Source organism: Panulirus ornatus, chromosome 5 (genome assembly GCF_036320965.1).
Source record: "Panulirus ornatus isolate Po-2019 chromosome 5, ASM3632096v1, whole genome shotgun sequence".
In the NCBI taxonomy this organism is placed as follows: domain Eukaryota; kingdom Metazoa; phylum Arthropoda; class Malacostraca; order Decapoda; family Palinuridae; genus Panulirus; species Panulirus ornatus.
Genome location: NC_092228.1, coordinates 8518262 through 8533261, shown reverse-complemented (window position 1 = coordinate 8533261; position 15000 = coordinate 8518262). Strand labels below are relative to the sequence as shown.

The following is a 15000-nucleotide window of genomic DNA, read 5'->3' as shown; positions in this document are numbered from 1 at the left end:
GGGGAGAGGGAGGTGCACAGCGCCCAGGTGCCGAGCGTTACCTCCCAACCCACACTCCTCCTCCTCCTCACCATCACCTCTTCCCTCCCACAGGTCTCCTTCGTCGTGGGATGGGTAGGACTAGAAAAGAAAAGGAGCATATCGATTCCCCGGGGCGGAATATGGCGAGTAATGATACAGAAGGTCAGATGATGGTAACGTGGGGGGAATATGACGGGTCACCTGGGCTGGTGGGCGCGGGGTTAGATGATGATAATCGAGAACTACGATCGAACCCAATTATGTTGTATGAACCCTCGTCATTTAGGCTTCCCTTCCTCTTCTTTTCCCACCACTTCTAACTTGATCCAGGTACTCTTTAAGACACCCTCACGTAAACACCCCCTCACCTCTCCTTCTCACAGACGGCCTTCCCATATACTTAAAACACCTAGGAACCATTCCCTCCCCCAGGTCAAGAGTCCCCTTATCTTCAGTTCCTCCGCCCCTGACCTGGGGCTAGGACGTGCTGCCCACCTGCACAGCGGTCGGTGTCAGTGCCTGCCTCTCCCTCAGCTCCGGCCTAGCATTATCCACACCGAGAACGACTGTGTCGCAGCTCAACCCACACGCTAGTTATCCTGAGATCAATACATTAATTTATTTCCCCTTTTAAAGATTTATGTGAACGGGTGAATGTCGTCCTCCTGGAGTAGAGAGAGAGAGAGAGAGAGAGAGAGAGAGAGAGAGAGAGAGAGAGAGAGAGAGAGAGTGGCCCGCAGTGGCGCTGGGTGACGGACGATGGTGTCTTGCTTGAGTCGTGTGTCCCGCCACAAACCACCAGTGATGTACTCAAGTGGTGTCGTCTGCCTACCCTCTGGGGCGTGGCGGTGATCGGACCGAAGAACTCCGGTATCAGTGCGGGACTCGAAGTCTCTCTTATCTACCCGACGGTGTCGAAGTTGCTCCGGTATCAGTGCGGGACTCGAAGTCTCCCTTATCTACCCGACGGTGTCGAAGTTGCTTCGGTATCAGTGCGGGACTCGAAGTCTCTCTTATCTACCCGACGGTGTCGAAGTTGCTTCGGTATCAGTGCGGGACTCGAAGTCTCACTTATCTACCCGACGATGTCGAAGTTGCTCCGGTATCAGTGCGGGACTAGAAGTCTCCCTTATCTACCCGACAGTCGAAGTTGCTCTCGAGATCCACACGTTCAGTAATCAGTTCCCCGTCGTCTCATCTTCGAGGACGTCGCGAAAATTCTGTGACTCATTTCCCCGTCGTTCGTACTAGCAACCGGCAGCTGGCAAATGGCGCGTCCCTCGCCCAGCAAGATCACTCAACTCGTTCCCACACTGTATCGGGTCAGTGGGTGTTGTTGCTGCGACCGCAGGGGCCTGGCATTTCCTAAGACGAGGAACTTCCCTGCGGATTCTCAGCTCCGTCCTTGTCCTCATTATCATCCAGGCACCACATCAAGCGAAGAGGGAGGAGGAGGAGGGCGTGGTGCTGCTCTGTCGGAAAAAGGCAAGACATTCGTCCGTCCCTCTCCACTCGTGACATTCTCGAGGATGTGGAAGTAATGTGGGTTTCATACGCCACCTCCTCGCCACTCCACTCACCCTCGCCACACTGCCTCCATCAATACCATGAGCTGTATGATCCGTCCACCTCCTCCCACTGCTCCATGGATGAAACCCTTTCGAAGCATCATCGTTTCAGAATGCGTGACAGAATCGCAGACGCTTCTGCGAAGCTGACTGATGCTGGTTGGTGCTACCCTGGCCAGCGCCGCCCATCCGTCGCAGGCCACACAGTATGAGCTTTCTGGTCCTCCGCCTCTACGAGGGACGACTCAACACCCGGGAATAAAACTTCAACACACACACACACACACACACACACCAACTCGGTCCTGCTTCGTTTTTTGACAGAGGAATTTTTTGCGGGGAGAAGTTTTCCAGTATCTCTGGACTGAAATGCTATAAAAGTGGATGACGTGGAAACTGAGTGGGGGAGACTACATCAGCACCATACAGGTAGCCCCCTTCACTGAGTCGCATACACCAACAAGACCTGTAGCCATTTACTACAACACTCACCTCTCCAAGGGACCCGTGCAACGATGCCGTCAGTAAAACACATTATGTACCTTGAGGAACTCTTGATCACCCATCCACACTACGACACCTGAATCGGTCCGTCATCACCAGCCGGTGGTAGGCAGAACTGAAAGATCTGAGATGGCTTTGAGCGTTTAGACACCTCACAGTCCAGTCACCCACCTCCTCCAACGGTTGGTCATTTCTCCAGTGGGATACCAGCCCAAGTTTATTATCAGCAGTCAGTTCGCCACTCTCGGTCAAAGGAGGGGGGGGACTCCACCTCAATACCACGTCCATCCCTTACCACACTCCGTCCGTGTGTTGGATGTCCCTAGAGAGTTGTACAGCTTCAAGGTAAGGCGGGCTCAATTTCACCCGCTTGACTTTACTACTTGCGACGAGCGCCTACGTGGCGTTCTTCCATACACGAGAGCCAGCAGATCTACCCTCCTCCTCCTCCGTCGCCGTCGCCGTCAGAACTTGTCTCCTACATCAAGCTGTCCACAGTTACGAGTTACGCCCCCCCCCCCTCCCCTGCCATCCCCCCCAACCCCCTGGGCCCGTCAACCTCCTCCTCTGCTGAAAGTTTTGTGTAGAATCGGGTTTCCCCAAACGTTTTAAGGGTTCCATAAACCCTCGTTAAGTCCGATAACGAAGACATTCACCACTCGCTGCTTCGTAGTGTCCGCCATCATCTCTCTCTCTCTCTCTCTCTCTCTCTCTCTCTCTCTCTCTCTCTCTCTCTCTCTCTCTCTCTCTCTCTCTCTCTCCCCTCGCACTTTATCCACCGGTACCCAGAGAGAGAGAGAGAGAGAGAGAGAGAGAGAGAGAGAGAGAGAGAGAGAGAGAGAGAGAGAGAGAGGAAGTGGGGGTGGAAGATCTCTGGGGTTATCACCCCCTCCCCCCCCCCAGTCGACTTTACCAGAGTCATCAACTTTGGCCGGAGAGAGAGAGAGAGAGGGGGGGAGGGTTTCATTTCATGGCTTGCAGACTTTCTCATTGAGCGTCGTCAGGCCTCGCGTTCTCCATGGGGGTCAGCGTCGTCAGCCCTCGCGTTCTCCATGGGGGTCAGCCCTCAGGAGTATCAAGTCGCTCTTTTGGCTCAGGCGTCCCGCAGGGCACGAAGATGGAACCTCTTGTGTACTTCGCTCAGTCCTTTGCAGATCACACCGGGTTGAATGCACCTGCTTGTTGATCCAGGTACACTGAGAACTCCCCCCCCCTATTTGGGGGGGTTTAACACCGTTGGCACAGCCTATCCTGACGACATCATCATCATGTCGCCCTTCCGAACACCCTCAAAACAACCTGCGGAACTGGACCTTCGCCAGCCAGCCACGTCGCCGTCAATCCAAACAAGTAGTCAGACATGTCAGTCTTCATTTCCACCCCTGTCGTCCTCCTCCTCCTCCTCCTCCTCCTCCTCTTCCTCTTCCTCTTCCTCTTCCTCTTCCTCCTCCTCTTCCTCCTCCTCCTCCTCCTCCTCCTCCTCCTCCTCCTCCTCCTCCTCCTCCTCCTCTTGGCTCACTGGGCCACCGACCCTTCCAGTCTGTTCGGTCCACCAAGTCTCTCGCTGTCACTTCAGAGGACAAAAGTAAACTGGAGGGAACACGTCAGTAGACTCACAGGCTGAAGGAGGGAAGGACAGAAGACGGAAGAGGATCCCACAGTTTCCCCTCTGTGGTGATAAGAACCCGGCATGACATAACGGTCAATCTTCGTGTGGCTGGTCTGCGCACGCAAGTTGTAGGAAGCAGCAGCCAAGCACGTGCTATGGGTCCAAGTTACAAGGGTTGGGACACATGGAGGCAGCTCAGGAGATCAGTGGTCGAAATAATAGTGATCCGTGTGAGTGGCTTGCTTGCCTTGACCTACCGAGAGGAAGAGAGGAGGAGGGAGGGGTTGTAGACTGTGGTGGTGTTGGAGTGTGATCAGGGTCCCTCACACCACACACCGACCGACGTTGCTAGGAACTCTTTTGTGGCCCCACTTCAGGTTCTGAGTTATCCTACTTAGCTGCCAGTGGTGTCCTGAGGTAGTCATTACACCTGGCTACCAATGGTGTCATGACCCAGTCATTCTACCTGGCTACCACTGGTGTCATGACCCAGTCATTCTACCTGGCTACCACTGGTGTCATGACCCAGTCATTCTACCTGGCTACCACTGGTGTCATGACCCAGTCATTCTACCTGGCTACCACTGGTGTCATGACTCAGTCATTCGACCTGGCCACCACTGGTGTCATGACCCAGTCATTCTCCCTGACCACCACTGGTGTCATGACCCAGTCATTCTCCCTGACCACCACTGGTGTCATGACCCAGTCATTCGACCTGACCACCACTGGTGTCATGACCCAGTCATTCGACCTGGCTACCACTGGTGTCATGACCCAGTCATTCTACCTGGCCACCACAGGTGTCATGACCCGGTCATTCGACCTGGCTACCACTGGTGTCATGACCCGGTCATTCGACCTGGCTACCACTGGTGTCATAAGGCAGTAATCATACCTAGTCACCAGTGATGTTCCGACGCCGTCATCATACCCCAGCCTACACTGGTGTCAAGAGGGGTCCGTCATCATCATACCCCAGCCTACACTGGTGTCAGGAAGGGTCCGTCATCATCATACCCCAGCCTACACTGGTAACAGGAGGGGTCCGTCATCGTACCCCAGCCTACACTGGTGTCAGGAGGGGTCCGTCATCATACATACCCCAGCCTACACTGGTAACAGGAGGGGTCCGTCATCATACATACCCCAGCCTACACTGGTGTCAGGAAGGGTCCGTCATCATACCCCTGGATGGCTTTCCCCTGACCTCGCGCTACCTGCATGACCTGGTCTGACCCGAGACTTTACCTCGCCTGTCAATCTCCTTAGCTGTCGTGTCTCTCCTCCTCTCCCCTTCCTCACCTCATCACCCCTCACTCCCTTATCGCTCCTCACCCCCATATCACCCGTCTCCCCTCACGACCCCTCATTTTTTTTTTTTTATTCATCCATTCGTAATTCATCAAATGTATTTCTGTCTTGATTTTCATTCTGATTTTTGTGTATATTGAACATATATCTCTCGATGGATATCATTGTCTTGCCTCAATGATCAGTCAACCGTGTGTTACCCACGCAACAACACATTTTCTAAGAAAGCCTTTTCTTTTTATTATTGGATCTGATTTCCAGCCCTGATCCTGTAATAAAGGCTTTGACACCTCTCCCTCAGCCCTAACCTTCCCACCCTGATCCTTTGGCCCTAATGGTCACACACACACTACACACACACACACACACACACACACACACACACACACACACACACACACACACACACACTACACACACACACTACACACACACACTACACACACACACACACACACACACACACACACACACACACACACACACATACACACTACGCACATACGCACACTACGCACATACGCACACACACCCGTAATGACCAACAAGTCTACGAATAAACACGAGAAAAGGCAACAGAGCTCACAATGGTGATTTACATATATATTGCAGAGGCTGTGGTGGGCTGGGCTGCGGTGGGCTGGGCTGGGCTGTCTCCTGTTGTGATGACGCGCCAGGGTCACGCCCCCAGAGGGGTTGTAGAGTTGGATAAGAGGAGGGGGGAAGGGAGGGAGGGTTGTGTGTGTGTGTGTGTGTGTGTTGGGGGGAGGGGGAGGGGCAACAGGTGGTTCACGAAGGTTGACTGGCGTCACACCGGGAGGAGGGTGTGGGTGGGGCGGTGCTGAGCCTAGCCGCTGTGAGAGAGAGAGAGAGAGAGAGAGAGAGAGAGAGAGAGAGAGAGAGAGAGAGAGAGAGAGAGAGAGAGAGAGAGAGAGGAGGGGGTGGGTGGGGCTGTGCTGAGCCTAGCCGCTGTGAGAGAGAGAGAGAGAGAGAGAGAGAGAGAGAGAGAGAGAGAGAGAGAGGAGGGGGTGGGTGGGGCTGTGCTGAGCCTAGCCGCTGTGAGAGAGAGAGAGAGAGAGAGAGAGAGAGAGAGAGAGAGAGAGAGAGAGAGAGAGAGAGAGAGAGAGAGAGAGGAGGGGGTGGGGTGGGGCTGTGCTGAGCCTAGCCGCTGTGTGTGTGAGAGAGAGAGAGAGAGAGAGAGAGAGAGAGAGAGAGAGAGAGAGAGAGAGAGAGAGAGAGAGAGAGAGAGAGAGGAGGGGGTGGGTGGGACTGTGCTGAGCCTAGCCGCTGTGTGTGTGAGAGAGAGAGAGAGAGAGAGAGAGAGAGAGAGAGAGAGAGAGAGAGAGAGAGAGAGAGAGAGGAGGGGGTGGATGGGGCTGTGCTGAGCCTAGCCGCTGAGAGAGAGAGAGAGAGAGAGAGAGAGAGAGAGAGAGAGAGAGAGAGAGAGAGAGAGAGAGAGAGAGAGAGAGAGGAGGGGGTGGGTGGGGCTGTGCTGAGCCTAGCCGCTGTGTGAGAGAGAGAGAGAGAGAGAGAGAGAGAGAGAGAGAGAGAGAGAGAGAGAGAGAGAGAGAGAGAGAGAGAGAGAGAGAGTGAGTTATGGGTTGTAGTTGTGAGATCGCTCTAACCTTCAGCAGGGTTGCCAGGCACCGCGAGCCAAATAGATGGTGCCCGGCGCTTGTCGCTACCTGATATCATACTCTGTGTGGTGCAAGGAGTTCCCCGCCCTCTCTCCTGTGTGGTGCAAGGAGTTCCCCGTCGTCTCTCCTGTGTGGTGCTAGGAGTTCCCCGCCCTCTCTACTGTGTGGTGCAAGGAGTTCCCCGCGGTCGCTCCTGTGTGGTGCTAGAGAACACTGAAGTTCAGACTCCTCCCCCCCTCAGTACTGGTTCTCTGTGGTGCTGGAGAACACTGGAGTTCCAACCCGCAGGACTGGTTCTCTCCTGTGCCAGAGAACGCTTAGGTTTCTCCTGCAGACCCCTGCTTTGTCGTGCCAGAGAACGTTAAACTTCCTGCCTGTGTGTGGTGGCTGTGTGTGGTGGCTGTGTATGGTTGGCTATATGTGGTGATTGTGTGTGGTGGCTGTGTGTGGTGGCTGTGTGTGGTGGCTGTGTGTGGGTGGCTATGTGTGGTGGCTGTGTGTGGTTGGCTATGTGTTTTGGCTATGTGTGGTGGCTGTGTGTGGTTGGCTATGTGTGGTGGCTGTGTGTGGTTAGCCATGTGTGGTGGCTGTGTGTGGTGGCTGTGTGTGGTGGCTGCGTGTGGTGGCTGTGTGTGGTGGCTGTGTGTGGCGGCTCTGTGTGATGGCTGTGTGTGGTGGCTGTGTGTGGTTGGCTATGTGTGGTTGGCTATGTGTGGTTGAGTGTGTGTGGTGGTTGTGTGTGGTGGCTGCGTGTGGTGGCTGTGTGTGGTGTCTGTGTGTGGTGGCTGTGTGTGTTTGGCTATGTGTGGTGGCTGTGTGTGGTGGCTGTGTGTGGTGGCTGCGTGTGGTGGCTATGTGTGTTGGCTGTGTGTGGTGGCTGTGTGTGGTTGGCTGTGTGTGGTGGCTGCGTTTAGTGGCTGTGTGTGGTGGCTGCGTGTGGTGGCTATGTGCGGTGGCTGTGTGTGGTTGGCTGTGTGTGGTGGCCGTGTATGGTGGCTGTGTGTGGTGGCTGCGTGTGGTGGCTGTGTGTGGTGGCTGCGTGTGGTGGCTACGTGTGGTGGCTATGTGTGGTGGCTATGTGTGGTGGCTGTGTGTTGTGGCTGCGTGTGGTGGCTGTGTGTGGTGGCTGCGTGTGGTGGCTACGTGTGGTGGCTATGTGTGGTGGCTGTGTGCGGTGGCTCTGTGTGGCGGCTGCGTGTGGTGGCTGTGTGTGGTGGCTGTGTGTGGTGGCTGCGTGTGGTGGCTCTGTGTGGTGGCTCTGTGTGGTGGCTCTGTGTGGTGGCTCTGTGTGGTGGCTGCGTGTGGTGGCTCTGTGTGGTGGCTCTGTGTGGTGGCTGTGTGTGGTGGCTCTGTGTGTTTAGCTATGTGTGGTGGCTATGTGTGGTGGCTGTGTGTGGTGGCTGTGTGTGGTGGCTGCGTGTGGTGGCTGCGTGTGGTGGCTGTGTGTGGTGGCTGCGTGTGGTGGCTACGTGTGGTGGCTATGTGTGGTGGCTGTGTGTGGTGGCTGTGTGTGGTGGCTGCGTGTGGTGGCTCTGTGTGGTGGCTCTGTGTGGTGGCTCTGTGTGGTGGCTGTGTGTGGTGGCTGCGTGTGGTGGCTGTGTGTGGTGGCTGTGTGTGGTGGCTGTTTGTGGTGGCTGTGTGTGTTTAGCTATGTGTGGTGGCTATGTGTGGTGGCTGTGTGTGGTGGCTGTGTGTGGTGGCTCTGTGTGGTGGCTGTGTGTGGTGGCTGTGTGTGGTGGCTGTGTGTGTTTAGCTATGTGTGGTGGCTATGTGTGGTGGCTGTGTGTGGTGGCTCTGTGTGGTGGCTCTGTGTGGTGGCTCTGTGTGGTGACTGTGTGTGGTGGCTATGTGTGGTGGCTGTGTGTGGTGGCTCTGTGTGGTGGCTGTGTGTGGTGGCTGTGTGTGTTTAGCTATGTGTGGTGGCTATGTGTGGTGGCTGTGTGTGGTGGCTGTGTGTGGTGGCTGTGTGTGGTGGCTCTGTGTGGTGGCTGCGTGTGGTGGCTGTGTGTGGTGGCTGTGTGTGTTTAGCTATGTGTGGTGGCTCTGTGTGGTGGCTGTGTGTGGTGGCTGTGTGTGTTTAGCTATGTGTGGTGGCTGTGTGTGGTGGCTATGTGTGGTGGCTGTGTGTGGTGGCTCTGTGTGGTGGCTGTGTGTGGTGGCTGTGTGTGGTGGCGGGAATCATCTCCAACGCTCCGCGTCGGGATTCGTGGTAATGCTTCCTCATTTTGGTCATGTCTACCGGGCTGATCTTCAGATCTCTCCTCCTGCATCATGCTCACCCATTAATCCTCTTCCTCACGTCTTCTCTTCCTCGACCTTCCTCATTGTGAGTCGCTCAAGATTCATGAGTGACTCAGGGCCGGAGAGGGAATCATGAGGGAGGGGCGTGGAGGCAGGAGTGGAGAACGTGCCTAATGACCTCACTCTTTTTTTCTCTCTCCTTCCTTTTTCGAAGCCTTGTAAGCAGAGGGCCGAGAAGATGGAGGCTCGCTTCGCTCCATCTCTCTACCGTCTTCAGCATAGGATGTATATGTGCGTATGAGATGAACTCATTGACTGCTGCAGGAGGCAACAGTACCTGCTGAAGGAGGACGACCCAGGTCGTGAGGTGTGATGATAAGGGGCGCGTTTGGTAGTCGTGACCTACCATACCCTGACACGATCACGCAAGGAAGGGTTGCTCTTCCATGGTGGCTGGCGTTGCCCGGGAGGGTCAGGGGAGGCGTCTGTCACAGGCGAGATAGAAGGGGAGAGAGGGCGAGGTGTGTGTGTGTGTGTGTGTGTGTGTTCCTTCAACCACAAAGTCTTTTGTTGTCGTCGGTTCAAAAACATTGGGATCTCGGGGGAAGAATGGCCGGGAGACTTTTAATGAGCTCACTGTCGAAGCCCAGCTCACTGTCGAAGCCCAGCTCACTGTCGAAGCCCCAGCTCATTGTCGAAGCCCAGCTCACACAGCTCCAGCACAAAACTCACTGTCGATGCCCAGCTCACTGTCCAGGTAGAGGGCAAGAAAGACGCTCCCGACAGCCAGGGGTACACCACCAGCAGTAGTGGGACGCCCCTCAGCAGCAGCGGCAGCAGCTAGGGGCCGCCGCCACCACTACTACGGGCATACACTCCCCCTTCATCCACCCCAGCCTCGGGTGGTTTATCTCGTAACCTGACCAGCAGATCTTCGAGGCTTCTTCAGTGGCCTGCACAGCTTCTGAAGAAGTCAGTCTACTGCTCAGCTGAGGCACCGTCAGGAGGGAGGGTGTGCTGCGTATGTTCTTCTGAAAGGAGCGCTTTTCCCGGACACATTATTCTCCTTCCTGACTTGACGGGTCTTTGTTATGAATGTAGCTGTGGAACCCAGTATATATATATATATATATATATATATATATATATATATATATATATATATATATATATATATATATATATATATATATACATATACATATATATATATCACCATATTTTGGAAAATGCACATGCATCTGAATATACATTTGTTGAAGAGCAGATTAACGAAGTAACATGACAAGACATATGGTCCGTCTGTAAACAAACCCTAAGCTACACCCATCACAGGGGAAGCAGTCACCGCATTCCTAACCTGTGTACTGCCGAGGTAGAGGACGTAGGTGTACAGCTACGTTCCAACTGCTGTCTTGAGACGCCGCTGAAGAGAGGAACACCCTCTCTGGTGGTCAACCATGTACCGAGGCATGTTTGGGAATGTGGTCGGGAAAACTGGTAGGTAAGTCGACCAAAGGGGGGATCACTGGATAGAAAGGCTGTGTGCAGTGGTGGTGGTAGTAGTGGCACAGGCAGAGAAAGCTGTGGTACCCAGGGAGACGGAGAAATGATGGCAGGATATATATATATATATATATATGGAGGAGTATTTTTCCAAACAGAGACTCCACGTGCACTTTTCAGGTATGCTTCGAAATTTGGTCCTGATTGTAGACAAGATTTTTCTCGTGGAAGCCGAGGTAGTTCATGGTATATTGATGGAGCTTTTTTTCTTTTTTTTTTTTTCTTAAACTTGGGCTTGTCTTATGGTTGCCACAAGATTGCTTATGAAGCTATAAAATTCTGCATAAGATTGAAGGTTGGAGGAGGTGGGGGGAGGGCATTACGTGGATGGAGAGGAGCGAGGTTCCATATATATATATATATATATATATATATATATATATATATATATATATATATATATATATATATATATATATATATAATATTTAAGAAAGTTCATAAATACAGAGATCTGTTTCCATCATCAACAGGAAGCTTAAAACTCGGGGCATTCCGTGAACAAATGAAAGTCAAGACCTTTACCATCATATGAGAGAAGGATATGAGGCTCAATAAACGATGGGCTTTTGTTTTCCTCGACCAGCAGTTATTAGCATCGGAATATCGATCGCAGCGAAATTTTTCTCTTATGAACGGTACGACTCCTTCCTCCCTCCCTCGTCCGGTGTAGATGACTCTTCTGGCATAGACCAGTAAACATGCCAGCCTTCACATGTATAAAGCGTCGAAGCGCAAGACAGATTAATTTCCTCAGTTTTGAGGGAAGAAGAAAAAGCTATATCCTTGCGAGTACCTCCTTCTTGTAGGTGAAAGAGGATCTCGTATATAGGAGCTTGGAAGAGCGATATGCGTGACCAAACCTCTTTCGTCGTCTAGGCGACCGCTCTGAGCCTAGCAGGCAGAACAGTAAATTCCCCGAAGGACTGACTACCTCTGCCATACTACAAGGACGTGTTACGTTCACCGTCAGACGAGGAGGTTAGGAATGACGTCCTTCCTCGAGGCCCATTGGACGGAGGTTACCCACCTAAAGAGAGAGATGCCCAGGCACAACGCCGCCCTTGAGAACGAAGTCACCAGGCAGCGACAAACGGGAGGCGCTCTCCAACGGCATATATCTACCTCACCACCGTCAGGGGAGAGAGGATTAGCAGGAGTCTGAGGATGATTAGACTCGCCATATACTGGAGGACGAGAGACCAGTAGACCAACCTCTCTCAAATAGAAGTTCCATTCTCAACCCACTGTAGTTGCGCACGTCTGGCCCAACGTTGAGGCCAGACGTTGCTTACGCAAGAATCATCTTTGAACGGAAGTGTATTGACCTGCACTACTGTGAAGGATTGACCTGTACCACTGTGGAGGATTGACCTGTACCACTGTGGAGGATGTAGTGGTCATCCCCATTATCGAGGTGGTTGGAATGTAAATGAGAGGACGAGTGATAATGAATGAATGACTACAATAACTGAATAAGACGTAAATTGGAAGACATCGCCGTTACTGGAAGTCTAGTTATGTTTATTAAACACAAAACTGTTCACATCAATGTTTTATTAAGTTTTGTGTTCAAGCCAGTGCCTGCTGGGGTATCTTCAGTTCACGTCTGTATCTAGAAGGGAGGCGAGGGAGTGGTTGGTTCTGTATGTGGGCAGCACCGTGAACTGGGGTGTCTCGTTTGCCTTTTTTGGGACAATTGAGTTATTTGCATTATTTTAGAAATAAAGTCCTTATATATATATATATATATATATATATATATATATATATATATATATATATATATATATATATATATATATATATATATATATATATATTCCTACGAGTCCACGGGGAAAGTGAAACACGAAAAGTTCCCAAGTGCACTTTCGTGTAATAATCACATCATCAGGGGAGACACAAGAGAGATATAACAGTCAGTTGATATACATCGAAGAGACGATGTTTTGGTGCAGGTTGAGTTATGTTTATATTCCTGTTTCAGGATGTGGCGAGGACCGCTGCTCACGCAGGAGAGGCCAGCCAGACTTCAGAAAACCAGCCACCATTTCACAAGGTAATGCTTACATACAATAGTATTTTCACCACATCACCAAACTGCTCTTTTTTTTTGCTAAACACGTTTGTGCTCTCTCTCTCTCTCTCTCTCTCTCTCTCTCTCTCTCTCTCTCTCTCTCTCTCTCTCTCTCTCTCTCTCTCTCTCTCTCTCTCGGTCTCCAGACGTGTTCATCTAAGGTCGCACAGTCGGGACGAAGTATGTATTCCCCACTTGTTTGGAACTAAGTGTGATGCCGAGGCCACCTCATAGAAAGACACTCGGGGCAAATGGCCCAATAGAGCAATTTTGAGCTGTCAGGCGCCTGGTTTCGCAGCCTCATATTATTGACTCGTTTTAAAGGTTGGGTGGGTGGGTGGGTGAGTTTGGGGTAGGGTTCGGGGTAGGGTTCCGGGGTGTAGAGCTGTTGTGAAGCGTGACAGAAAGAAGGAAAGAAGGAAGGAAGGAAGGAAGGAAAGAAGGAAGTCTTGAGTGCAGTATGAAGGCATATAGAGCCTCGTACAGTCAGTGTCGGCTGTGTAGATATACATATACAAGAACTGCAGGGGGATCTAGGTGTTCTGTAGATCGACATAGAGCTGTTTGTGTGAAGACCTCCAGGGGGTAAGGAGAGTTCTGTAGATCGACATAGAGCCGTTTGAAGACGTCTTGGGGTAAGGAGAGTTCTGTAGATCGACATAGAGCTGTTTGAAGACCTCCAGGGGCGAGGAGAGTTCTGTAGATCGACATAGAGCTGTTTGAAGACCTCCAGGGGTAATGAGAGTTTTGTAAATCGACATATAGAGCTGTTTGAAGACCTCCAGGGGTAAGGAGAGTTCTGTAGATCGACATACAGTTGTTTGAAGACCTCCAGGGGTAAGGAGAGTTCTGTAGATCGACATAGAGCTGTTTGAAGACGTCTTGGGGTAAGGAGAGTTCTGTAGATCGACATAGAGCCGTTTGAAGACTTTCTGAACCATTTAGAGCTCTGTAGAGCCACGTACGACTGCATCGGTTGTCGGGGTTCACTGTCGAAGGGAGGCGGACCAGATGATGACCCCCCCTGGCCTTCACATTACCCTGAACTAACCACCAACACTAACGACTTGGCTAACGATCGAACGACGCGTGTGTGTCACAAGGGTCGTGACCCTGAGATAGCACGCACCGTGCTTGACGTCTTCATGACCTCACCGGTAAACAAGCAACAGAGGAAACATGGCGTCAGTAAGATATGAAAAGGGATTTCAGTAAGGCACGTCATAATGCAAATTGAATTCAGTTCATAAACGAATATATAGGAAGGCTTCCCCCCACAGAGAGGGTGATCCTCTGGTTGTATACATAGGGGAGACCCCAGAGAGGGTGCTCCTCTGGTTGTATACGTAGGGAAGACCCCAGAGAGGATGCTCCTCTGGTTGTATACGTAGGGAAGCCCCCAGAGAGGCTGATTCTCTGGTTGTATACATAGGATAACACCCCAGAGAGAGCACACCTTCTGCAGTATACATAGGATAACCCCAGAGAAACTGTTCCTTCTGCAATATGCAGAGGATATCCCCCACACAGAGAGGGCAGTCTTACGACTGCATACAGAGAGAGAGAAGAGAGAGAGAGAGAGAGAGAGAGAGAGAGAGAGAGAGAGAGAGAGAGAGAGAGAGAGAGAGAGAGAGTGCTCCCCTGGCAGTATATACAGAATCGAATAAAACTTAAGCTTATCCACGAACAGCGTTAAAAAAGCACCAAATTAATTAAGTTTGTAGAGTGGCAATTTACTCCCCACACCCACCCCACCCCTAGTGGAACTAATTAACCCGTCCCCCCACCCACACCCCCACCTCACGCACTCACACTTTAGAAAAGAGAAAAGAAAAAGAAAAATAATTATCGTCTCGACAAATCTATAATTTTCAGACGTCTGTAGGATTAACCGACCTCTCGATGGAATTTGCCGGTATTTAACCTCTTTTTCTTTCTAACATTGAAGGTTAATTAGAAAAGGAGACAAGTGCACCGTTATCATAATTGTGTACATCTGTGTCTTTAGTTTTTATATATATTTCTTTCTCCGTCTGTCATCACCCGCCTTTTTCTCTCTCTCCCTTTTTCTGTGCCGGAACAACATGTTTATCTGCTTTAAACATTGGCCAGCAAGACCCGGTCGGGCCCATGTGAGGCGAGCAGTTCCTCCTAGTAGGACCCGAACCCCATGTTCATACTGGGATCGGGGTCGTGTCAACAGGCCCCCTAGCGACATCACCCTCACTCCACAAACACTCGTCCCTCTGACGGCGATGAAACCTCTCTCGCCGTCAGGGATTAGCCACCTGGACCAATGTGATTATCTCATCCAGCCACTGACACGATCCTCGCGTGACCCTTCGTGTTCTACAGAGGGAAAAGGCAAGGTACAGGTCAGGATGAAGACTCTGATCCCTCAACAACGGAAGGTAACGCCTGTGTGACCAAGGTAGACTAGAGTGATCCTTACAGCCAGAG

The 15000-nt window shown here is 51.8% G+C and overlaps 2 protein-coding genes across 3 annotated transcripts in view; one reads left to right on the top strand and one right to left on the bottom strand.

Moving 5' to 3' along the window:
• Window positions 1-15000, top strand: part of LOC139748067 (uncharacterized) — a 142309-nt gene that overhangs the window by 28125 nt on the left and 99184 nt on the right. For both annotated transcript variants that reach the window (XM_071660658.1, XM_071660667.1), the window contains exon 2: window positions 12451-12522. In XM_071660658.1, the coding sequence (XP_071516759.1) occupies window positions 12452-12522 (71 nt within the window). In that variant the 5' untranslated portion in view covers window position 12451. The remainder of the gene's footprint in view (window positions 1-12450; window positions 12523-15000) is intronic.
• LOC139748035 (uncharacterized) overlaps window positions 1-15000 on the bottom strand; it is a 71469-nt gene that overhangs the window by 29279 nt on the left and 27190 nt on the right. The gene's annotated exons all lie outside the window — the stretch shown is intronic.